Here is a 24,361-nt window from a genome sequence, read left to right as displayed (position 1 = left end):
TATTAGTGCGTTATGTTTCTTAAAAAAAAACATTTAAAAAAAAAAAGTGGCAGATATTACAAGAAATTTTCTTTTTCCTGCTCATTTTCGAGCATGGTGCTGTTTGTTTTGTACTGTAAAGTCTTGTTTTACCTTTTGTATGTTGTTGGAGCTGTGGAGCCCGACTCTTGACTTGCGGCTCGTGAAGCAGCCGCTGGCTTTCTGAAAATGCATCTAAACAAGTCATAATGGTCCTCAACGGTGCAGTTTTCTCCACAAACAAGAGCTGCAGGCTGCTTGCAGAAACTCTGCTGTCCTAACGGCCCTAACTGACCCTGTCAGAGTTGCCAGTTCTGGCTGATTTCAGCTGCACCGAACTCCACCAAAGAGCTGCTTCTGCTTTTTGGGGGGTGGCGGCTCTCGGCTGAGTGCGGCTCTTGTTGCATTAACAGTGACTATCACTGTCCTACAACGACGTTCTCTAGTTTTATTTAATAAATAAAACCATGCCATCTCTCTACTGCACCGCCATCATTCAAACTGACCGGAAGGAAAGATCCGCCTTCCCCCTCTCTTTTCCGCCGCGTTTGCCGCTCGCTCCAGACAAGCGGCAAACGCGGAAGGAGCGTTTTTAACGCCCAAAAGCGTTTAGAGCGTTTTTGACGCCCAAAACGCGTTTAGTCTGAACCATAGACTGTATATAAAGAGAGGTCTGAACACACCGTTACAAATAAATGCATTGGAGACCCATCCAAGATGGCGGCGCGATGAGACGTCAGCTCGTAAAGGCAGCGTGATACTATGCAGCGTCTATGTATATGATGTCTATGTTTATATGACGTCTATGTATATATGATGTCTATGTGTATTATGTCTATGGTCAACGTCTGTCTGCGTCAGATTAGTTTCATGGTTGGCGTTTGCGTCACGGCACGTGCTTGGCCCCGCCCCCGTGTTATGGTCTCTGATAGATAACGTGCTGCTATTTTTAGCCTTTTCAGATTATGGAGCCGGAATAAAAAGCGTCTCTGCTCTTTCACAGGAACATAAACACACAGTACGCATACCGAGTTATGATCCTAGTGCTAATTTAAGATGGAAGCGCCAGAAAACCCGCCGGTGGAGGCGGTCAGCATGGAGCAGGAAGCTGCAGCGACCCCCGTGGAAGTGGACGCCGCCGTGCTGCTGCTGGGAGCGGGAGTTACCGCCATCACACACCCGCTGCTTTACGTCAAGCTGCTCATACAGGTAGCTGGATAACGCTGCAAGCCCTCACAGCCGCTGTTGTTTAAAACGCTGCTTTAACCTGCTGTATAAACCCATCTCACTATTACTCCCTAACATGGCTGTCTGAGTCTGTGTCTGGATGGATGTGGTTTATCAGTCTCAGCCCAGTAGCATCCATGTAATCCTGGACTCTGAGCTGCAAGCCAGCACTACTTTACCTGGGATGCAACTCTGACCAGGGCCGGATTAAAAGTGCAGAGGCCCCTGGGTCCAGAGTGTTCCAGGGCCCCCTTCCCCACCACAACATTGGGAAAATTGTGAATGATACACTGTGAAACAACATTTCTAACATCTCTCAGCCAGTGGTACCAGTAGTAAAACACTGGACACTGGTGTAACTATCTGGCTTTTATGTACATTTTGTTTCATGTCCAACCTGCTGGTGTTTTCTCTATGTGGGCCCCATGTGGGTGTGGGCCCATAATGCCCATTGGATAATCAAATCAAATCAATGACACTTTATTCATCCCCGAGGGGAAATTCAAGGTTCAAGCCAGCTCGTCCAACATTTGACATACAGACATGTAACATTAATGACAGAAAAATACAGAACCAAGCTAGAGCTCAGGCCACGCAGCCAGTTTTACCGGCGCCGCCTTATAACAGATGAAAGGTTATGTAACTCCGGGCCGCGCCCCTAGATGATGCAGTCTGAAAATAGAGAAAAAAAACCTTGTACACTGAAGCACAAACTCAAACAAGACACACAAAGTCCAGGGAGGCGATGAGTCCTAATCCAGCCGTGACTCTGACCCCACCTGTAAAGGAGGGGAGAGAGTAGCTCCCACCAGAAAATACTTTCCAGGGTGTCCAGAAACAGTTTTCTCAGTTTGGTATTTCAGCTGTGGGCTTGTTTGTTTTGTTTACATAAAGCAGATATGTTTGCTTCTCTTAGTCCTAATTATTTGCTTATTTCTGTATTAATTAATTAGATTTTATTTTATTTTGGAAATAAATCACCATTAAAAATGAACATTTTGTATTTAGTCTGGTTATGTTTATCTGATATTAGAACTTGTTTGATGATCTGAAGCATTAAAGTGTGACAAACATGGAGAACAGCAAGTAATCAGGAAGGAGTGAAGCGCTGTACATGTCTGCAGGCCTTCAGGGCATCACTGTGGATCTGCAGGTGACGGGAAGGAAATTCCTCGGTAAATTTACTGTTTTATCCTTTGAAGCAGGCGGATGAAGACATGAAGAAACAGTGTTTAATCTCAGTTCTTTCCAGGTGGGACACGAACCTCTTCCCCCCACCGTGGGAACCACCATGTTTGGAAGAAGAGTCTTATACCTGCCTGGCTTCTTCTCCTACGGTAGGAGAATCGGTGTTAACCAACGTCTTCCTGTCTGACTGGGTCGGTTAAGACCAGCTGACAGGAAGGGGATTTGTTTGCAGCACGGCACATCGTGGAGGTGGACGGAAAGCGGGGGCTGTTCCGCGGTCTTTCTCCTCGCATCATATCCAGCGCCATCTCCACTGTGGTCAGGGGGAAAGTTAAACAGGTAAGCGAGAACCGAGACTTACATCTGTCCCCAAAATGTTTGAAGGAACCTGAAAACACCGTAAAATGTAGTCCGTTGTTGTGAGTTTCTGACTGGAAGCGTCACAGTGTGACACGGTAAACAACTGTTTAGACTTCTGTACGATGAAGCAGGAAATCTCTGGCTTAACCTACCCAGCCACAGTCCAGACGAGCGGAACGACACAGCTGGTTATCCACGCAGTGATTCAACGCAGCGTTTTCCATCACGCTCCCCTAAAAGGGGCGGGGCTTGCTGCGTCTGACCAATCACAGAGACGGAGAATCCCTGCAGAGCAGCAGACAGTTCTTCACACATATGAAGGATTTAAACACATCATCCGGGACACAAGCAACACCGTTACCGTAGCAACAGCCATTAAGAAATGCTGGCCGAAGTCTGATCATTAACACTAGAACCGCCGAGAAGGGTAATTTTTACCGCCCCCTGCTGCAACAGCGCAAATAACACAAAGATGCTTTGAAGTTGTTTGATTCCTTTTATTATGTTAACAGTTATAATTTAGACTTTAAAAAAAAATAGCTAAATAGTAAAAAACATAGTATATTAAATAACAAAATAACTTATTTCAATATTCTAATTAATTTTACAGTAAGATAAATAAACGCTGCTCTTCAACTTATTTTTCATTCACTCGCATACAAACACGACGTGTGATGTGGCGATGTGTGATCAGCTCCTCATACTCGCTAGATGACTCGTTATCAGGTAAAAGAGACGGATCATCACCTTCTCCAGCTACTGACTCCTCCACCGTCTCGTCAGATTCCTCCACCTCATCCAGAGCTAGTTCTCCGTCACTCCGACTCTCCGTCACTCAGTTCTTGAAATAATAACCAAGCTTCTTTGGCATTTATATATCTCTTATATTTATCTATTTCTTAAATTCAGCGATCATAAATCCCTCTTACTCACTCTTTGACAGCTGTCAAACTCACATGCGTTACTAAGCAACCGGGAGTGGCGCGAAAACATCTGACAGATGAAAACAATGCGTTTCATCAGGCGGTAGAAATGACCCCGTTGGCGGTTCTAGATATTTATGCTCAGGTTTCTTTTTGTTGTGATCACACACTCACCAAGATTCACTAGAAGTTCACTGGACCCATTTCAGGAAAAGTGATGAATTTGGAGCAATAGGGATTTTATTTTACCAGAGATATAAGTGTTTGAAGAGCCAAGGAGGTAAAAATGACCCGCTTGGTGTTTCTAGTGTGAAATCATGGGGCAGGATAAAGAGACAGGACTGTTTCAGACGGCGCTTCCACAGTTCCTTCCTTTCCTTCGTGTTTTCCGTTCAGTTGTTTTGAGGCTCAGCGCCGCGTTTGAACACGTTTTGTGTTGGAATATTAGCGTGACCCTTCGGCCTTGTGTGGCTGGAGATGCAGCCTTGCAGAGCTGAACCGACTCGGGAACAAAAACATCCAGTTCAGTGACAAGACTTTGTTTCCTGCATCTGGAAGCTCCTTGTCCTCTGAGCTGCTCCCACTATCCGCCAGCCATGTGGACCTAATGGGCCGCCTTTTTCCTAGAGATCTGATTGGTCAGGAGGCGGCACTTTTATTCTCGTTGATCTCTTATCCGAAGCATAACCTGCTCCGGAGCAGGTCAGCCTTTCAACACAAGTTACCATGGTGATTTCTCCCGGTAAGAAGCAAACCAGCGACGTAGTGCAGAAAAGCTGGTTCCCCGGCGTTCATCAGAGACAGTCAGCTCCGTGGTGCGGGTCTCTGATCCACCGTTTACAGAAGATCCCTGCAAATGTCGGCACAACCGCTGAGGTCTTGTTTTATCGCAGCATGTATGCAGCCTTCTGCACTGATCTCCACATGCACAGTGAAGGATTGTGGGTATGCAGGTTGTGTCATTTTAGCTTTTATTTGTCTGGAACAGTTTTTACTCTGAAGGTTTTTACTCCTCTTTTCTCAGCAGGTGCAGCTTCGATGGAAGAAAGACGAACAGCAGACGTCCCTCCGGAGAGTGATCAGAGAGGTGAGCCCGGCTTCAGGATGGATTATATGGGTGGGAAAATCTAATCGAAAAATCGGACATCAGAATTTTTTTTTCCACAATTTTAAAATCGATTTTTTTTTTTTTTTTTTTTGTTAAAAAATCTATTTTTTTTCCAAATACAAAAGATGAATGTACTATAAAAATTTGGTCATTTTTACTGTTTTTATTGATCTATTTACTTGTCTTCTTGGGCATTACAGCAGCAGGATGATGGTCTGGCTACTCGGTTGTTTTTTCCTCATTGAAATGTAGAAAAATGACGAGTAAAAAAAGTTTCATACATTTTTTCTTTGTTTTTAATCTACAAAATTCAGCAATATTGGAGAATTGTGAGAATCGCAATTTAAATCGAATCGGCACCAAAAAATCAGAATCAGACCGAACTGGGACAAAAGCATGTCGTCACAGCCCTACTGGATCATCACTGATCCAGATGTTTCTTAGACCTGGTCCAGATGGACTTGACTTCCAGTTTTCTGGTTTGTTTTCTCAGACTTCACACGAGATGATCATCCAGTGCCTGTCCAGAGTGGCGACGCATCCTTTTCATGGTACGTCCTCAGACCTAGAAACCACCGACCAGACCAGAGATCTGCTGTAGCGCTGGACTCAGACTCAACAGCGTCGTCAGCTTCCTGTCACCTTCAGATCATATGAAGGGAAAAGATCTGCTGTCCCAGCAGGACCTGGAAACTAGTCCAGACTTTCATCCTGAGTGGACTGGGTTGCTGTAGCGGGGTCTTTATGGATCTCACTCAGAAGTCAGCTCATTCAGAACTCTGCTGCTCCAGTCCTCTCTAAGACCCAGAAAGTGGACCACATCGGTCCAGATCTGAGGTCTTTAGACTGGCTGCCGGTCCATCAGAGGAGAGACTTTAAAGTTCTGCTGCTGAAAGGTTCAGGACCTCCTGTCCCAGTATGAACCTTTCAGATCCCTCAGGTCATCTGGATCTGGTCTTTTATCAGTTCCTAGAGTCAGGACCAGACCTGGAGAAGCTGCATTCAGCTTCTATGCTCCACCTGTCTGGAAGAAACTCCCAGAAAGCCTCAGATCAGCTGGAACATCCAGTGAAAGACCCTCAGCTGCAGTTCAGCAGGTTTTATTTGAAGGTTCGGGTCCGCTCTGTTTCTTTAAGCTGGAGTTTTAAACAGGATCAGGTTTTAATAGTTTTTATGTCTTTTTCCTTCATTCTCTTCTCTGAATTTGCAGTTTGAGTCACAGCGTTGGTGAAGTTGCTAAACTTGCTTCGCCTCGCATGTCGACGGAGGAAAGTCACTTATGAAGTCATAATCATATTTACTGATGACAGTTTGACAAACTAAGACTAAAAACAGAGCATGAGGAGAGAGGAGGTGCTGCTTTAACCCAGAGCGAGCAGCAAACCCCAGACGTCTACCAGGGAGACGAACCAAAAGCCGGGTGGAAACATTTCATGTCCGGTTCGATGTTTCCAGCAGCGGTAACACGACACCTCACTTAAAACAAGCTGCAAGGGATGCAGCGAGAATGGACACGCTCATTTTCTCTTTCCAGAAACACATTTATCCGCCTTAACGTCTGAAACGGACACGGAGAACTGGGAAAGATGCTGGACGTTACCATCTCTGCTCTGCTGTGCAGAGTTTACATCCCAGTTCACTGCAAAGTTATACGTTTCATCATCTCAGAGCAGGGGCGCCCAAGTCCAGTCCTGGAGATCTACCATCCTGCTGTTTTTAGGTGCAACCCTTCTCCAACACACCTGGATCAGATAAGTGTCTCGTTAGCAGGTCTTTGCAGAGCTGGATGACATGCAGAAGAGGAATTCAGCTGCTTGACTCAGCTGTGCTGGACAGGGGTTGCATCTAAAGGTTGCAGGATGGTGGATCTCCAGGACTGGACTTGGGCACCCCTGGCACTAGAAACACTCAGCGTTGCCATAGTTACAGGCTCCTCCCCTAGCAGGTTAGACTAAAAAACACACCTGTGACATGTTTTTTTATTTTATTTATTTTTTTGTCTTGTCCAGCGTTTAAGCAAGCAGAATGATTTCCTGGATGCCGTGTTCTGATGGGATTTATCGATAAAATGCTCCCCTTGATATCCTGGTTTCTTCTTTTATTTTTCTATTTATTTTACATAATTGTTTGTGTTACAAAGTTTGTACTGCTGGACCGGAGAGGACAGAAGAGGGACAGACAGAGAATCAAGAAGAAGAGAAAACAGAAAACACCCCGTAGAGAGAAAAAGAGAGGAGATGTTTTTATTATTGATTACAGATGAGTTGCTGCTTTCTTTGCATTAGTTTGGTAAAATGTCCTGGTGATAACCTCAATGTCTTGTTTAAACAAACCAAACTATTAAAGTCTCATAAAACAGATAAAATCCGGTGTATTGAAACCAGTCAACTGCTGCCATTTTCTAATGGCTCTGAAGTGGTCAAACCCCGTCCATGTGTGTCCTCTCTGCGCTGTCGTCAGTCTTATTACAGCTGAAAACACAGGAGACATGAAGCTTGAACCGTGCTTGTTTATCTCGTCACCTGTTGTCTTGTCGTTGGCAGTCGTGTCGGTTCGCTGCATGGCCCAGTTTGTCGGCCGGGAGCTCGAGTACAGGTGAGACACCGTCACTCCTTCAATGTATTTTCTCTCTCCTACATCTCCAAATGACTGGTTTGTGATTACAAAGCAGGAACTGTGGCGTTCCCATCAAACAGCAACATTCAGGTCCAGATCCACATCTGTCATCTTGGAAAACCTGTTGGGAACGTCTCCTGGATTTCCTCACCATGTATTGTGGAGTTCTATGCAGATATACTGAAAATGGTTCGATCTCACAATGAGGAAGAATCCTTCACAACATTCCTGATCCAGATGCTGATCCGGATTATTCCCAACATTTAATTTTACAGCAGGACCGGTTTTCAGAAACGCATCATGGAAATCCCTCCAGGAGTTTTTAAATAAAGTTGCAAACAGACAAAGCTGGTTGAAACACGACCCCCACCACGGATTTATTAAAACGCTGATCAATAATTCTGACAAACATAAAAGTTGGATCCATAAGTCGGAGTTCCCACATCCATCCCACGTTTTGCAGGTTTAAGATTTACACACGAAGTGGCAGCAGAAGGAAGAAATCCTGTATTGATACTAGAGTTTGCGATTATTGATTCCAGAATATGTTTATATTTGAGTTTAGATCAAAGCTTTTATTCAGAAACGGTTCTGGAGCAACCATGCAGAGCGTAGAGGAAGGAATCTTTCTGGATCCGACGTGGGAATCCCAACGATGGTGGAATATCATGTCCGTTCTCCCAGTTCCTCTGTGTTTGACTCTTGCAGGGGGATGATCCGCTCTTTTATTAAGATTTTTAAGGAGGAAGGTGTAGCTGGATTATATGTGTAAGTCAGACTCCATCTTTACACTCCTCCAACACCTCCATCTTTACCCCCCCCACCAGTCTGACCGGTGCTTGTGTGTTCACAGTGGTCTCATTCCACATGTACTGGGAGAGGTCCTGTTCCTGTGGTGTTGTAACCTCCTGGCACACTTTATTAACACCTACGCTGTGGATGAAAGTGTAAGTCCACCGTCTTCATGTCAGAAAGAGAACGTTTTTCAGCATCAGGTTTACTGATACAGCAGCTCGTAGATTCCAGCTGTCAGTGAAAGTAAAAATGCTGCAGATTTGTTTCAGGTCATCCGCTGATTCAGACCAGTCTGTCCTGTGTTCAGTAGATGGCGCTGTTAGCTGCACCCACACAGCCAGAATAAACCAAGTTAACGGCTGTTTAAGCTGCTTCCATGTTACAGTGGAAACCAACTCCCTCCAGACAGACTCAGTTTCCATCTAACTACTAATACTTCAGCTCCAGATGGACAGACTGATGGGTGGATGGATGGATGGCCGGTCAGACGGATAGATAGATAATGGATGGGTGGATGGACAGATGGATGGTTGGATGGATGGATGGATGGACGGACGGACGGATGGATGGTTGGATGGACGGACGGATGGATGGTTGGATGGATGGACAGATGGATGGTTGGATGGATGGATGGATGGACGGACGGACGGATGGATGGTTGGATGGACGGACGGATGGATGGTTGGATGGATGGATGGATGGACGGACGGACGGATGGATGGATGATGGATGGTTGGATGGATGGACGAACGAACGGATAGATGATGGATGGTTGGATAGACGGACGGATGTATGGTTGGATGGATAGATGGTTGGGTGGACGGATGGACAGATGGATGGTTGGATAGACGGACGGATGTATGGTTGGATGGATAGATGGTTGGGTGGACGGATGGATGGATGGTTTGGTGGACGGATGGACAGATGGATGGTTGGATAGACGGACGGATGTATGGTTGGATGGATAGATGGTTGGGTGGACGGATGGATGGATGGTTTGGTGGACGGATGGACAGATGGATGGTTGGATAGACGGACGGATGTATGGTTGGATGGATAGATGGTTGGGTGGACGGATGGATGGATGGTTTGGTGGACGGATGGACAGATGGATGGTTGGATAGACGGACGGATGTATGGTTGGATGGATAGATGGTTGGGTGGACGGATGGATGGATGGTTTGGTGGACGGATGGACAGATGGATGGTTGGATAGACGGACGGATGTATGGTTGGATGGATGGGGTGATGGAGGGATGTGAAAACCTGAATTTATTCACAGTGATATCAAACAAAATAAATCCAGTAAAAAATAAGATCAAACTAATAGAATTGAATAAAATACAATTAAATGTTGAAATGTTGCCGAGGAGATGGACGTCTGGGCTTCCCTGCTTCAACTGCTGCCCCCACAACCCTAATAAGAGATTAATGATCAACAGAAATAAGTGATAAATAAATCTGTGAATAATAGTAAATAAATGAATTATTGATGTAAAAACAAAGAAAATATAAAAACTCCCAGAAGCTTTTTTTCTGAAGCTGCATTCTGCCTCCCGACCACCAGCCTTACAAAGGAAATTCAGATTGGAAATGCAGCATAATTATGTATAATTACCAAATTAATTAATCTGAAAAGACATGATGCATTTTCAGGTGATCCAGTCTGCAGTCAGAGGGAACGTCGGGTTGGTTTCTCTCCTCTAGACCATCCCAACCTTCTCTGGTTTGATGTTTAAAATGGACAGTAAAGCTGAGACTGCAGATCTGAATTTAGTCCTCTCCAGATTTCCACCTGGTGAATTCGTAGACGTTTGAGGTGCTTCTCTGTGTCTTCTCCTGCAGTTCAGCCAGGCCTCGGCAGTAAGAAGCTACACTAAGTTTGTGATGGGCGTAAGTTCTCCATCAAAGCCGACATTTCTCCCACCTTCTGTGACGTGTCAGCAGCTGTGCTAACGGCGTGTTTCTGTAGATTGCAGTGAGTGTTCTGACCTACCCGTTCATGCTGGTTGCTGACGTGATGACGGTCAACAACTGTGGGTGAGTTGCCGCCGTTTACAGGCAGCTCGTTCTGGAGGACAACCTGTTTGTTGGGAGGCGTCCTGCAGATGATGTCAGCACAGATCACCTGTTCGGCCATCTGCCCTGATGCTCGACTCTGATTGGTTGTGCTTTATGATGTCAGTCTGGCTGCAGGTCTTCCTCCTCGCTCTCCTGTCTATAAATCCTGGTTGCACTGCTGGAGTCACCTGAACCACAAGGTAAACCGCCCCCCCCCTCAGGCAGTTTGCTCCATTTTCCTCACATGTCTTGGTGAACATTTATGCTGGTTTTGGCAACTGGTGTAAATTTTAGCAGTAAATCTACTTTTTCCACCTTTTTTCTTTAAACCATGTCTTTTTCTATCACATAGTGATTCCTTTCAGTCCTACAAGAGCCACCATCCAGCAGGTTTACAAAGTATTTGTGCTCCAACACACTTGATTCAGATGAAATAAATCTAACGGCCTTTAAACTTTGGCACAATGACTCAGTTTGAGTCAGGCGTGTTGGAGCAGGGATGCATGGAAAAGATGCTGGATTGCTGTTCTATCATGTCTTGTCTGGTGTCCATGCACAACAACTGCTGTAAAATATTAGAATTACTGATAATTAAACTGGAATCTGAAGGGTTAAACGTCTTTAAATGATTGAATTTCTTGTCGTTTTGATCAGGATTGATGATGTTTAAGTGATTTATGGGAAAAAGCAGAGAAAAATACGAATGTTGGACCATTTTATAGCAGTTTTGTCATGAAGTTTTTAACTCCACATGCTAAATATGATTTTAATCACATCAATGTTCCTGTTAATCTTTGACACGTATAGGTGTGTCATCCCCAGCAGAGACCCATCTCTCTCTGTCTCTCTCTAATATTTATTATAACCAGAGCTGGCAGTTCCTGGTCCAGAAGGTAAAAGTCCTGTCCGGCAGCTGCTCCGACCAGTCAAATCAGCTGAATTTAATGAGTTCATTTACCAGGTAAATGAGCCTGTTGGTGAAAACACCTGTTCTAAATGTACAGGTAGATCCAGAAACATGGCATGACTTCTACTTTCTGGACCAGGAGTTGCCGCCTCTGGTTAGCAGAATAAATGTTGATGTATGAAGATTTTATTGCTGCTTTTTTTTTTTTTTTTTTACACTTTTGGCCTCGAAGTTCACCTGATGATGATGATGATGATGGTGATGATGTCATTTCCTGTCAGGGTTACCTCTTCAGAGGATCCAGCTTCTTCTTCCGTCGGGTGCCCATGGCCTCGCTGCCGTCCCTGGAGGAGTGACATCCTCATCCTCCTCAGCAGCCACCGGGATGTTCTTCCTCATCCCAGTCTGAAACGCCCCCCTCCCTCTGCCGCCTCCTTGCCATATCAACCAGACATCCAGACGTAGCCGGAGCACCAGCACCGCTCATGGAGTGCCAAAGGAACTTCTGCTACTTTCCAGAAATCAGGGATGCATTCAGCAGAATCAGTTCAGGAAGTCTGGAGATCCAACCGGATCTTCTGGCCTTCATCGTTAAACACACTGAGATGTCATCCTCTTCCTCCTCAGCTTTCCCAGTCTTCTGTTTGGCTCCACCATCCTTTAGAGCCTGTAGTAGATAAAAGCTTCAGAAATATTCTCCCATGATCAACTGAACCCAACCCGGTTCACACGCGCAGGTTCGCCTCTGATCCCGGTCCCGACAGACGTGTCAGGTCTCTACAGACGTGTTGGGTCTCTACAGACGTGTTGGGTCTCTACAGACGTGTTGGGTCTCTACAGACGTGTCGGGTCTCTACAGACGTGTCGGGTCCCTACAGACGTGTCGGGTCTCTACAGATGTCTCGGGTCTCTACAGACGTGTTGGGTCTCTACAGACGTGTCGGGTCTCTACAGACGTGTCGGGTCTCTACAGACGTGTCGGGTCCCTACAGACGTGTCGGGTCTCTACAGATGTCTCGGGTCTCTACAGACGTGTCGGGTCTCTACAGATGTCTCGGGTCTCTACAGACGTGTCGGGTCTCTACAGATGTCTCGGGTCCCTACAGACGTGTCGGGTCCCTACAGACGTGTCGGGTCTCTACAGATGTCTCGGGTCCCTACAGACGTGTCGGGTCTCTACAGATGTCTCGGGTCTCTACAGACGTGTCGGGTCTCTACAGACGTGTCGGGTCCCTACAGACGTGTCGGGTCTCTACAGATGTCTCGGGTCCCTACAGACGTGTCGGGTCCCTACAGACGTGTCGGGTCTCTACAGATGTCTCGGGTCCCTACAGACGTGTCGGGTCTCTACAGATGTCTCGGGTCTCTACAGACGTGTCGGGTCTCTACAGATGTCTCGGGTCTCTACAGACGTGTCGGGTCTCTACAGATGTCTCGGGTCCCTACAGACGTGTCGGGTCCCTACAGACGTGTCGGGTCTCTACAGATGTCTCGGGTCCCTACAGACGTGTCGGGTCTCTACAGATGTCTCGGGTCTCTACAGACGTCTCGGGTCCCTACAGTCGTGTCGGGTCCCTACAGACGGTGTCGGGTCTCTACAGATGTCTCGGGTCTCTACAGACGTGTCGGGTCTCTACAGATGTCTCGGGTCCCTACAGACGTGTCGGGTCCCTACAGACGTGTCGGGTCTCTACAGATGTCTCGGGTCCCTACAGACGTGTCGGGTCTCTACAGATGTCTCGGGTCTCTACAGACGTCTCGGGTCCCGACAGACGTGTCGGGTCCCTACAGACGGTGTCGGGTCCCTGCAGACGTGTCGGGTCCCTGCAGACGTGTCGGGTCCCTGCAGACGTGTCGGGTCTCTGCAGACGTGTCGGGTCCCTACAGACGTGTCGGGTCCCTGCAGACGTGTCGGGTCTCTACAGACGTGTCGGGTCCCTGCAGACGTGTCGGGTCTCTACAGACGTGTCGGGTCCCTGCAGACGTGTCGGGTCCCTGCAGACGTGTCGGGTCTCTACAGACGTGTCGGGTCCCTACAGACGTGTTGGGTCTCTACAGACGTGTCGGGTCCCTGCAGACGTGTCGGGTCTCTACAGACGTGTCGGGTCCCTGCAGACGTGTCGGGTCCCTACAGACGTGTTGGGTCTCTACAGACGTGTCGGGTCCCTACAGACGTGTCGGGTCTCTACAGATGTCTCGGGTCTCTGCAGACGTGTCGGGTCCCTACAGACGTGTTGGGTCTCTACAGATGTCTCGGGTCTCTAAAGACGTGTCGGGTCCCTACAGACGTGTCGGGTCCCTGCAGACGTGTCGGGTCTCTACAGACGTGTCGGGTCCCTGCAGACGTGTCGGGTCCCTACAGACGTGTTGGGTCTCTACAGATGTCTCGGGTCTCTGCAGACGTGTCGGGTCCCTACAGACGTGTTGGGTCTCTACAGATGTCTCGGGTCTCTAAAGACGTGTCGGGTCCCTACAGACGTGTCGGGTCCCTGCAGACGTGTCGGGTCTCTACAGACGTGTCGGGTCCCTGCAGACGTGTTGGGTCTCTACAGACGTGTCGGGTCCCTACAGACGTGTCGGGTCTCTACAGATGTCTCGGGTCTCTGCAGACGTGTCGGGTCCCTACAGACGTGTCGGGTCTCTACAGATGTCTCGGGTCTCTGCAGACGTGTCGGGTCCCTACAGACGTGTTGGGTCTCTACAGATGTCTCGGGTCTCTAAAGACGTGTCGGGTCTCTACAGATGTCTCGGGTCTCTGCAGACGTGTCGGGTCCCTACAGACGTGTTGGGTCTCTACAGATGTCTCGGGTCTCTAAAGACGTGTCAGGTCCCTACAGACGTGTCGGGTCTCTACAGACGTGTCGGGTCCCTACAGACGTGTCGGGTCCCTACAGACGTGTCGGGTCTCTACAGACGTGTCGGGTCCCTGCAGACGTGTCGGGTCTCTACAGACGTGTTGGGTCCCTACAGACGTGTTGGGTCTCTACAGACGTGTCGGGTCCCTGCAGACGTGTCGGGTCTCTACAGATGTCTCGGGTCTCTGCAGACGTGTCGGGTCCCTATAGACGTGTTGGGTCTCTACAGATGTCTCGGGTCTCTGCAGACGTGTCGGGTCCCTACAGACGTGTTGGGTCTCTACAGATGTCTCGGGTCTCTGCAGACGTGTCGGGTCCCTACAGACGTGTCGGGTCTCTACAGACGTGTCGGGTCCCTGCAGACGTGTCGGGTCTCTACAGACGTGTTGGGTCCCTACAGACGTGTTGGGTCTCTACAGACGTGTCGGGTCCCTACAGACGTGTTGGGTCTCTACAGACGTGTCGGGTCCCTACAGACGTGTTGGGTCTCTACAGATGTCTCGGGTCTCTGCAGACGTGTCGGGTCCCTACAGACGTGTTGGGTCTCTACAGATGTCTCGGGTCTCTGCAGACGTGTCGGGTCCCTACAGACGTGTTGGGTCTCTACAGATGTCTCGGGTCTCTGCAGACGTGTCGGGTCCCTACAGACGTGTCGGGTCCTTACAGACGTGTCGGGTCTCTACAGACGTGTCGGGTCTCTACAGACGTGTCGGGTCCCTGCAGACGTGTCGGGTCTCTACAGATGTCTCGGGTCCCTACAGACGTGTCGGGTCCCTACAGACGTGTCGGGTCTCTAAAGACGTGTCGGGTCCCTACAGACGTGTCGGGTCTCTAAAGACGTGTTGGGTCTCTACAGATGTCTCGGGTCTCTACAGACGTGTCGGGTCCCTACAGACGTGTTGGGTCCCTACAGACGTGTCGGGTCTCTACAGATGTCTCGGGTCTCTGCAGACGTGTCGGGTCCCTACAGACGTGTTGGGTCTCTACAGACGTGTCGGGTCCCTGCAGACGTGTCGGGTCTCTACAGACGTGTCGGGTCCCTACAGACGTGTCGGGTCCCTACAGACGTGTCGGGTCCCTGCAGACGTGTTGGGTCTCTACAGACGTGTCGGGTCCCTGCAGACGTGTCGGGTCTCTACAGACGTGTCGGGTCCCTACAGACGTGTCGGGTCCCTACAGACGTGTCGGGTCTCTAAAGACGTGTCGGGTCCCTACAGACGTGTCGGGTCTCTAAAGACGTGTTGGGTCTCTACAGATGTCTCGGGTCTCTACAGACGTGTCGGGTCCCTACAGACGTGTTGGGTCCCTACAGACGTGTCGGGTCTCTACAGATGTCTCGGGTCTCTGCAGACGTGTCGGGTCCCTACAGACGTGTTGGGTCTCTACAGATGTCTCGGGTCTCTGCAGACGTGTCAGGTCCCTACAGACGTGTCGGGTCTCTACAGGTCCCTACAGACGTGTCAGGTCCCTACAGACGTGTCGGGTCTCTACAGGTCCCTACAGACGTGTCAGGTCCCTACAGACGTGTCGGGTCTCTACAGGTCCCTACAGACGTGTCAGGTCCCTACAGACGTGTCGGGTCTCTACAGGTCCCTACAGACGTATCAGGTCCCTACAGACGTGTCGGGTCCCTACAGACGTGTCGGGTCCCTACAGACGTGTCAGGTCCCTACAGACGTGTCGGGTCCCTACAGACGTGTCAGAACCCACACATGTGCCGCTGTGTATCAGAGTAAAGTGACCTGGAACTCGATAGAAAGCATTAACGTCATCTCCTCCTGCGGAAAAGCACGTTCTGTCAGTGGAAGCCAGAAGACATCTGAATTATCCTCTAAAATGATCCGCTGGTCTGAGCACATTTGTCCCAACGACAGCTTGTGATTTATGACCAAAAATCTTCATGTGTGGGGAAGGCGACGACTCGTGGCTTTGTGGGCGGAGCCTATGAAGAGAGCGAGCCGACTGGCGAAATAGGAAACGGTAACAAGCATGGCCGCCGTGAAGGTCCGGAGGAGCAGCTCATGGAGCTGTGGGGGAGAGACCGAGTCGTTCTGGGGGTTTTACCGTCTTTCTGCTGCGTTTGTTAGATCACGTGAGATTTCTGGCTCGGAGGACGAGACGGAGATTATCCGAGCATCACATCATTTCCTTATTTCAGTCTTCCTGTGGGGTCTGACAGGTAAAACACCTCTTCAGGGTAAAACACCTCTACATGTGTATCCAGCTTCAGCATGAGGGTCCAGAAAGACGGGAAGCCAACTTAGCTAATGACAGGAAGAGATGATACTTCACTACAAAACCCCCTTCATCTCCATGTAAACTAGCCGGAACTTCATCGCCATGGAAACTGGCATTCATTCAGATGAAGGCCGAGTCAGAGGAGACACGTTAGCAGAGTTTTTAGAGCTGGAATTAAGCTTTTCAGGAGGTTAAAGTTGCCGATCATCTGCAGCGTTACAACTACCTTCAGCAGCAGCAGGTCTGGGTGGGCGTTGGGTAAGTCGTCCTGAGTGGAGGTGGGGCCAGACAGGCAGATCAGTGTCAGGGTAAACGAAGCTCTCGGCTAGTCAGGCATAGCTTTGTCATCAGAGAGGCTTTGCGTCCGGACATCTGCTGCAGTTCCCGACCTTCCTGACTGCACCCGAACCGTCTGACCTGCATGCTTTTCATAACGTCAGAGCTAAGAGGGAAGGTCCACGTCTGAGACTCTAACGCTGCAGCTGATATAACGTGGAGTCTGCGGTGGTTTTAATGCTGCTCATCAGCTTCTGTTTAACTCGGCATGCGAGTCTAAGGACTAAGCAGGTTCATGTGGGTAACGTGATGTTTTTCCAGCTGCTCTTCCGTTCACATGGAGCTTCGGCTGTCTCTGCAGGTGTCTGATCTACTGTCTGTCCGATCCTAACAGAGAAGAGATATTTTTTTATTTCCGCTGCAGTATATGATATAATATAAATATGTATGAATCATAAAGAATGCATGGAAGATGTTTGCATATGATAGAAACTGTGTAAGACTATAGATGTACAGGACAAGCTGGGGTCCGCTGGAGATGCAATAATATGTAAAATATGAATAAAATATAATCAAATGATCAAAAAATTGTTTAAAATCTAAAAGAACATAATTTATTGTCTAACAGAAGTTTTATTGCCTTTTTTTTTATCTGTAAATGTGCTTTTTATGAATATATCAAACAAGTTAAATGTCAGTAGCGTGACAGAATCACAGAGGTTGTTCACAGTGGAAATTTTTTATTTTTTTAACAGGAATAAAACAATCATAAGCCACTTTATCAGTTCCAGCTTCAAGTATAAGGTTGTACTTCCTTTTTTCTCCCGAACATCTTTAATTCTTACTGCCATAAATTCAACAAGAGATTTAGTTTCTTATTGACATGAAGATTCCTACAGTTGCTGCACATGATGAGAATCTCCCGTTCCACCCAAGCAGCAACTTCCAGTGGTAAAAAGTGAAGCCGATGTGGAAGTGCATAAAACTACAGTTCCTCCTTCATCCACTAGGGGCTGCAAAACAGAGCGAATCCCCATAGACTCCCATGTTAAAAAGACCAACTTCACAGCAGGAATAAACATGTTTACAACCTGGTACAAAAATTCATTTTAGGTTCAATAGGTCAGGTTTACCCTCATGACAACTGTGGGGGGAGTGAATTTTTTCTAACTTGCCTGTTTAAAAGTAATTTAATCTCAAAGTTTGGCATATTTAGGGGCGTGTCCTTTTGATTGACAGGTACCCGATCTCCCGTTTCAAGTTAGAAGAACGTAGAACAGCCGCGGTTTTTAGCCGGTTAACAACGTGACTTAGTTTTAGCCTGCTTACCTCCGTTAGCTGGTTAGCTCCTGTTATCTCCGGGTTAGCTCTTAGCTACAGAAAGTTCAGAGTTCGCTCGATGTCAATCATCCACCATGATACTCACAGCCCCCCTCTCAGCTCCACCTCTTTCCCCATATTTGTATTTTCCGGGCGAGACGACGCGCATGCCCCTGCCAAGATGGCGATGGTAGGAACCGCCCACCGAGCATCAATTTAGCTCTTCAGAAACCTACGGGTGACGTCACGGAGGCTCCATCCATCTCTTTTAAATACGGTCTATAGATGTTACACAGTGTCCCAACTTGTTTTAAATTAGGGTTGTAACACTGTATGTCCTCACATTCTCTTAGACAAGCTGCTAATGTATATTCACACAACCTCACATAAAAAAAAACAGTGAAATATCCCTTTAAATGTTTGTATTTGGACTTTCATGTTATGTTCAGGGCTGTTCTCACTTCTCTATTTGGGGTCAGGAAGTCCCTAAACTTTGCTGTGTGTTGAAATAACTGACTTTAAATGAAGCAATTTAACGTTTCCGTGTCCAGCCTGAGTCAGACGTCTGGAAGAAAAAGTCTTAACTTAAATCACACACGGCTGGAACCATGTGGGACTTTTCCTCCAAACAGCTCCAATTTTCCTGCCATTCCTCAAAGCTGGAACTCAGAATGTGACATATTTGACAAACTTATCCACAGCTTCCATGGAAAACCATAAACAGATGATGGTCACCAGGATGAGTCCTACAGCCACGTAGACCAGTGTGGTGGTCCACAAAGCAAACAGGTACATGGTCCTGCTGCAGTGGGGCGCTGCAGCCGGCTCCGGGCGCGTTGGCTGTGGGGTTGAACCTTCTCTGTTCATCTTCCTGTTTGAGTTGCTCAAAGTTTGGCTCTGGTTGCTGCTGATGCTCCGGGTCTGGTTGGGCTTCAGAAGGTTCTGGATCTCAGAAGTGAGGTTGACTTTGCTGTAGGCACTGCTGTTGGAGCTGTTGGTGCTGTTGGTGCTGTTGGAGCTGTTGGTGCTGTTGGAGCTGCTGGTGCTGTTGGGGTTGCTGGTGCTTTTGGAGCTTGTGGCGTTCCTCTCATAGTTGGGCGGATATATGGAATAAATCTGGAAACTGCCTGCGAGCAGAGACACACAGCAGTTTAAGGAAAAGCAGCTCGGGACTCATCATGATGTCAACATTTCCATCTGAGACCAACCGAAGAGGAGCCAGGCGAAGAAAAACACGAAGAGGATGGTGATCCACACAGTCCACACCGTGTGACTTGAAGATGCCGAGTAGAGGATCTTCAGCAAAGCCAAGGAAGCCATCATCACCAGGGCCCAGATCCCGGACACCATCACATACACTGGGATAACTGGTGCTACTGGACACTCGTGCATGTACATTACACCTGTCAACAAAGAAGTGTTTGGAAAACTGTTCAGAAGAGTTTTAAGCACAGTGAAATATTCTGGCGATATCTCAGCTTTGCTCCAAAAAGCCGTTTATTCCCTCACATCGTATAAGGCTGGTGTGACGAGTGGTACCAGAACCAAATATTTCCTTCTGGACCAGTTCTCCAGACTTCTGAAGGACTATCCAAAGTTCTCCTCTGGATGTTTCTGTCTTTTCTTCTGTTTTCTGTCCAGATGATCCCACAGCGCAGGCCCTGCCATAAACTGGCGACATGTCCGGGGTGTACCCCGCCTCTCACCCAATGGCTGCTGGGATGGACTCCAGCTCCCCGCAACGCTTCATCGGATGAAGCGGTTTCAGAAAATGAATGAATGATCCCACATCGCTTCAGGTCCTGGTTCTGGGTAGGATCCATCCCTCCATCGGGACCATTATGGTCCTGGTTCTGGGTAGGATCTGTCCCTCCATCGGACTGGTTAATGTCCTGGCTCTGGAGAGGATCCGTCCCTCCATCGGGACCGTTATGGTCCTGGTTCTGGGTAGGATCCATCCCTCCATCGGAACCATTATGGTCCTGGTTCTGGGGAGGATCTCTCCTTCCATCGGAACCGTTAAGGTCCTGGACCCATTGAAGTCCTGGTTCTGGGTCGGATCAATAGGATGCTGAGCTCAGCTGATGAATTCTGATGTGTGTCGGGTGTCGGTTGAGTTTCAGCAGGGAAACGTTTGCAGGACTGCAACCCTCGAGGACCGGAGTCTTCCACACCTGGTCTACGTAACGGGGTCGGTTGGTTCTTTGGCTGCAAGCTGGATCCACACCTGTTACCAGCCTCTCTACACTGTGACAGAACCGGGACGAGTCCGTAGGAAGGAGAGTGGAGCTGAGAAAGCTGCTGAACATCAGAATCTGAATCTTTTCTGAGTCTGCACATGTGCAGAACTCCCAGCGGGGAGGAGCCACCATTTGTTGCACAGCTGGAGGCATATTAAAGGTTCAGCGTGTAGAAATGACTGACATCTAGTGGTAAAGATGGAAATTACTTCAAATACCAAACACAGAAGAGACTGGACAGGCGAGGAGCTGTTTGTCCATTCAGAGACACCGTAGTAAAAATGGTGGCAGAAAGATGGCAGCTGATCATGTGACTCAGCTGGCACGTCCTCAGACGTCGTGTGGATGCTGGAGGAGAAGTTTGCCAGTTTTTTAACGCACATTGTAGAATTTCACAGCAAAAATATGAACATCTTTCCATGTTTTATCTCATCCAGCTTCATCTTCCACAGAAACACATCCTCTCACAGCTTCAAACGGCTTTTTTGTGCTTTTAACCCAAATTTATCAGCTTTACAGTCTATAAAGCTTCTCACAACATCGACCAAAACTAATCAAACCTCCAACTTTTCAACACTATTTCACAAAAAACAAACGTTTACCATCAACTCCAGACTCCTGGATATGTTTTAACAAACACAAGCATCTATCACCATGGAAACGGTCACCTGGAGACCAAACATGGCGTTCTTTTATTCCTGTTCATTTTGTCACATCAAACTTGTAAATTATCCAAACTTCGTTATGACAGGAAGCGGTTTTAACTCCACAAATAAAGTCAAACTCCTCTTTAGAGGTGTGTAATCCGAACCCAGATCACATCCAAACACCAGCAAACTCCAGTCACCGCGTTTCTGCAGACTCTAAAACCCAACTTACCAAAAGTGATCTGTGCAATGGGGAAGGTTACTGCCAGTGTGAGGAGGAATCCTGCAGAGACAGGTGAAGTTCGGAGTCAGTAGATGAAGCTTCTCCTCTGTGATTCGTGTTTCCCAGTACGCACCTGCCATGCACATTCCTGAGATGAGCATGCTGCAGAGACAGATTCCCTGGATATTTCCTGCCATTGTGTCTCCGTTTGTCTGAAGGTGGAGCTGCGAAGCAGAGAGAAATCTCCATCAGCATCCAGGTAGAACACCTGAGAGCTGCCAGGTCCGTGGTTTGAGGAGGACTGGGGCTTCTGGTCTGGAAGGCAGGATGTTAGCTGCGCTCCAACACGTCTCCAGTCTGCAGCGTTTCACCTCAGAGGTGCCTTTAAAGGAAACCATTACAACACCTCAGCCAGCACGCAAGTGTGGGTTTTCCTCTGCTGAGTCGACATCATCTGTACATTTCCCTCTTTGCATCAGACAAGAGCAACGCCCTGATGAAGCACCAGTCCTTCTCTCCTCCTCTTCGTCACTTATAAACCCAACTTCCTCCACTCCAGGGAGGAACTCACCAGATCTGGATCCTCACAGCCTGCATGCTGTAGACCTATCCATGGCTTGGAGACCAAACCGCATCGCCTGCAGGAACCGGAAAAGCCAGTCAGACCCTCACTGCACCTCCAGATCCGGTCCACGAAGACCACAACCAGGATCTGCAACAGGGGAGTCCAGCATGACTGAACCTGAAGCTGGTCCTGATGCACCATGAAGGTCTCATTTTAGTTGCACACAGAAGAGAAGAAGGTCGAGCAGGCAGAAGGATTCCGTTTAGTCCAGGGGTCTGTAGTCCAGGGGTCCAGGATGGGATCTTACGCAACACTGGCTAAAAACATAAAGAATCACAAATGTTTTTAGACATAAATATAATAACAAATGCAGCTTTTAGAAGTTTTTCTCATTTTATTTTCTAATTGGATGGAATTACAACGTGGTGACACTACGATCAGTTTCACCAGACTGTGTCCAGGCTCTTGTTTTTAATTTTCCAAAAATATCTGCACCCCATGGAAGAAAATGTATCATTGCTCTTTTTGCAAAAGTTTTATGTTCATTCATTCATTCATTCATTCATTCAGCAGTTTTCGGGCGAAAGGCAGGGTACACCCTGAACAGCTCACCAGTCCATCACAGGAAAAGTTTTATGCATTTTTTTCTCATAAATATTTTTGAATTGCAAATTTCCTACAGTAGATATTAGTGAGAAATATTAGTTGTGATTTTAGCAAACAGTCGTCTGTGTCTCTAAAGGAGTTTTATTCAGCTGGGCTGATGGGAGATAATCTCATGAGAGGCTCCAACTAAAGTTCAGTTTCTTTCTTTTTCTTTGTTTTTACATATAAATATCTCCTGCCAAATCGTTTCCATATAACCAAAATAGTCTCTTTTTGTGAGGCTTCTTTGTCCCACAGAAGGAAATTTCATTTTTCCACAATGACAAACCGTAAGTGACAAACAGGGTCAAAACTGTAAGAAACCAAAGCAACATTTGCTTCTAACAGGGAGAAACTGCACAACAGAGCTGAGAAAGGAGATGGAAACATGTTGGAGCACAAAGCTGAGAGCATGCATCACAAGGTCCTTTTACTCTGGAAAGATCCCATCTTTGTCCCAGTACCTGAATCTGCATCTCCCACACCTCCAGACAACTTTAGGCGTGTTGTCCTGACCTCCCGGGTTATCAAGTCGTTTTAGAACATTGCCAGGGAGTCACGCGTGTCCAGGATCATGCAGTGGGCTCACAGGTCAGGCAGAGGTGTTGAGGATGCAGACGGCCTCCTGCAGTGTTTAGTTTCAACCCACCAGGTCCTTCAATCGTCTCTCATTCAGACTTTTCATCTGCTATAACATTTAGTAGGAGGACGGTCTTGTAGCCCGGCTGAGTGACAGACTCTTCCACTGGATCACCCCATGCCATGTCCCTCCATCCTTGTCTTTGTTTTACATCTGAGAGCTGCAGCCAACATGTAGGTCGTAACGTTGTCAGATTCATGGACGACTCCGGTTCTCGTGTCGTCGCTGATCACAGGCGTGTGATGAAGGAATTCACTGCCTGCTGCAAGTCTGAAATATGAACACAGAAAAAGAGAAGAGATGCTTTTTGTCTTTGGCAGACTTCTCTCTGTCAGTATAAACACCTCGGCATTCACTGTGGGACGAGCTGTCCTTTGGTTACCATGGTGATGATGTGTTCAGGAAGGCTCATCGATGCAAGTTTTTTATTTTTGGTATCTTGGAAGTTTATTGTTGATACTTTTAACCCTTAGAACCTTGAAGGCCCCAAATCTGGGGCCTTTTCTTCATCAGTGACATTTACACTGTATTTTACACATTACGCCAAATCTTACAATATGACATTAAAAATGTTCAAATCCACCTTGTGGTTGCAGAGAAATAGTCATTTTCCAAAAAGCCTTAGGGTTCAAAAGGTCTTTTATTTGTTGTTTCGGCTTCCTTTCCCTCAAAAACAATGACAGGTTGCAGGAGATGGTGCAGAAACATTGCAGGCATTATCCTGGGTCACCTCTCAGCTCTGCTGAACATCTGCTACCTGTTTTTATTTATTCATTGTCCTTTAGCTGTTTCCTGTTGCTTCCATGTGACTGTTGCATCTGCTGGTTGTTTTACTGCTCGCTGCACAGAAAATCACCCCAGAGAGAAAACCTCATGTCGCTATCGAAGGGAAATGCAACCTGCCATCACTGTCTCATATAAATCCTACAGGGCTGTGAACAGTATTTCCCCCTTTCCTCATTTTATACTAGTTTGCAAATTTGTCACACCTAAATGTTTCAGATCATCACACACATTTTCTGAATCCTGAGAGAATTTAAAAAATGCTGATTTTAAATGGGGATTTTATTTATAAAGGAAAAAAACATGAAAAAAGTGTTCATCATATTCAGTTCATCGCCTCAAGCTCAAGTTGAGTTCTGCAACAGGACGATGACCAGCAAGTCCAGCTCTGAAGGGCTCCCAACAAACTAAAGGAAGGAATTGGAGCGGCCCAAAGTCCAGACTTAAATCCAGTAGAAATGCTGTGGTGGGATCTTAAAGGAGCGATTCCTTAGTGTCTCGACCGTGCACATTTCAGGCTGATTTATGTTAATACACAAGTCCAGAAGGGCAGGAAATAACCAAGCATTTGTCACAAACCCCTTCATTCACTTTTTTATTGATCCTCTCAGATCTGCCAGCAGCAAGCTCTGCTCTAAGCCCCGCCTTCCTGTTCTGCATGCTGCATCTGATTGGCCAACCGCTTGGCGCGTTTGTCAGCAACGTGCACATCAGCTGTTTTCCTCA

The 24,361-nt window shown here is 47.5% G+C and overlaps 1 protein-coding gene across 1 annotated transcript; it reads left to right on the top strand.

Annotated features, from left to right (window-relative positions):
* Positions 1-988: 988 nt before the first annotated feature.
* LOC306754948 (mitochondrial carrier homolog 1-like) lies at positions 989-11,941 on the top strand. Its single transcript, XM_079239126.1, has 12 exons — positions 989-1,227; positions 2,498-2,582; positions 2,666-2,772; positions 4,741-4,803; positions 5,318-5,375; positions 7,368-7,419; positions 8,149-8,208; positions 8,294-8,387; positions 10,081-10,128; positions 10,208-10,275; positions 10,421-10,496; positions 11,485-11,941. The coding sequence occupies exons 1-12, from the start codon at positions 1,075-1,077 to the stop codon at positions 11,557-11,559; spliced, it is 939 nt and encodes a 312-aa protein (XP_079095252.1). The 5' UTR covers positions 989-1,074; the 3' UTR covers positions 11,560-11,941.
* Positions 11,942-24,361: the final 12,420 nt, after the last annotated feature.

This window comes from Telmatherina bonti, assembly GCF_933228915.1.
Source record: "Telmatherina bonti genome assembly, chromosome: 4".
NCBI lineage: Eukaryota > Metazoa > Chordata > Actinopteri > Atheriniformes > Telmatherinidae > Telmatherina > Telmatherina bonti.
This window is presented reverse-complemented; position numbering and strand designations above follow the sequence as displayed.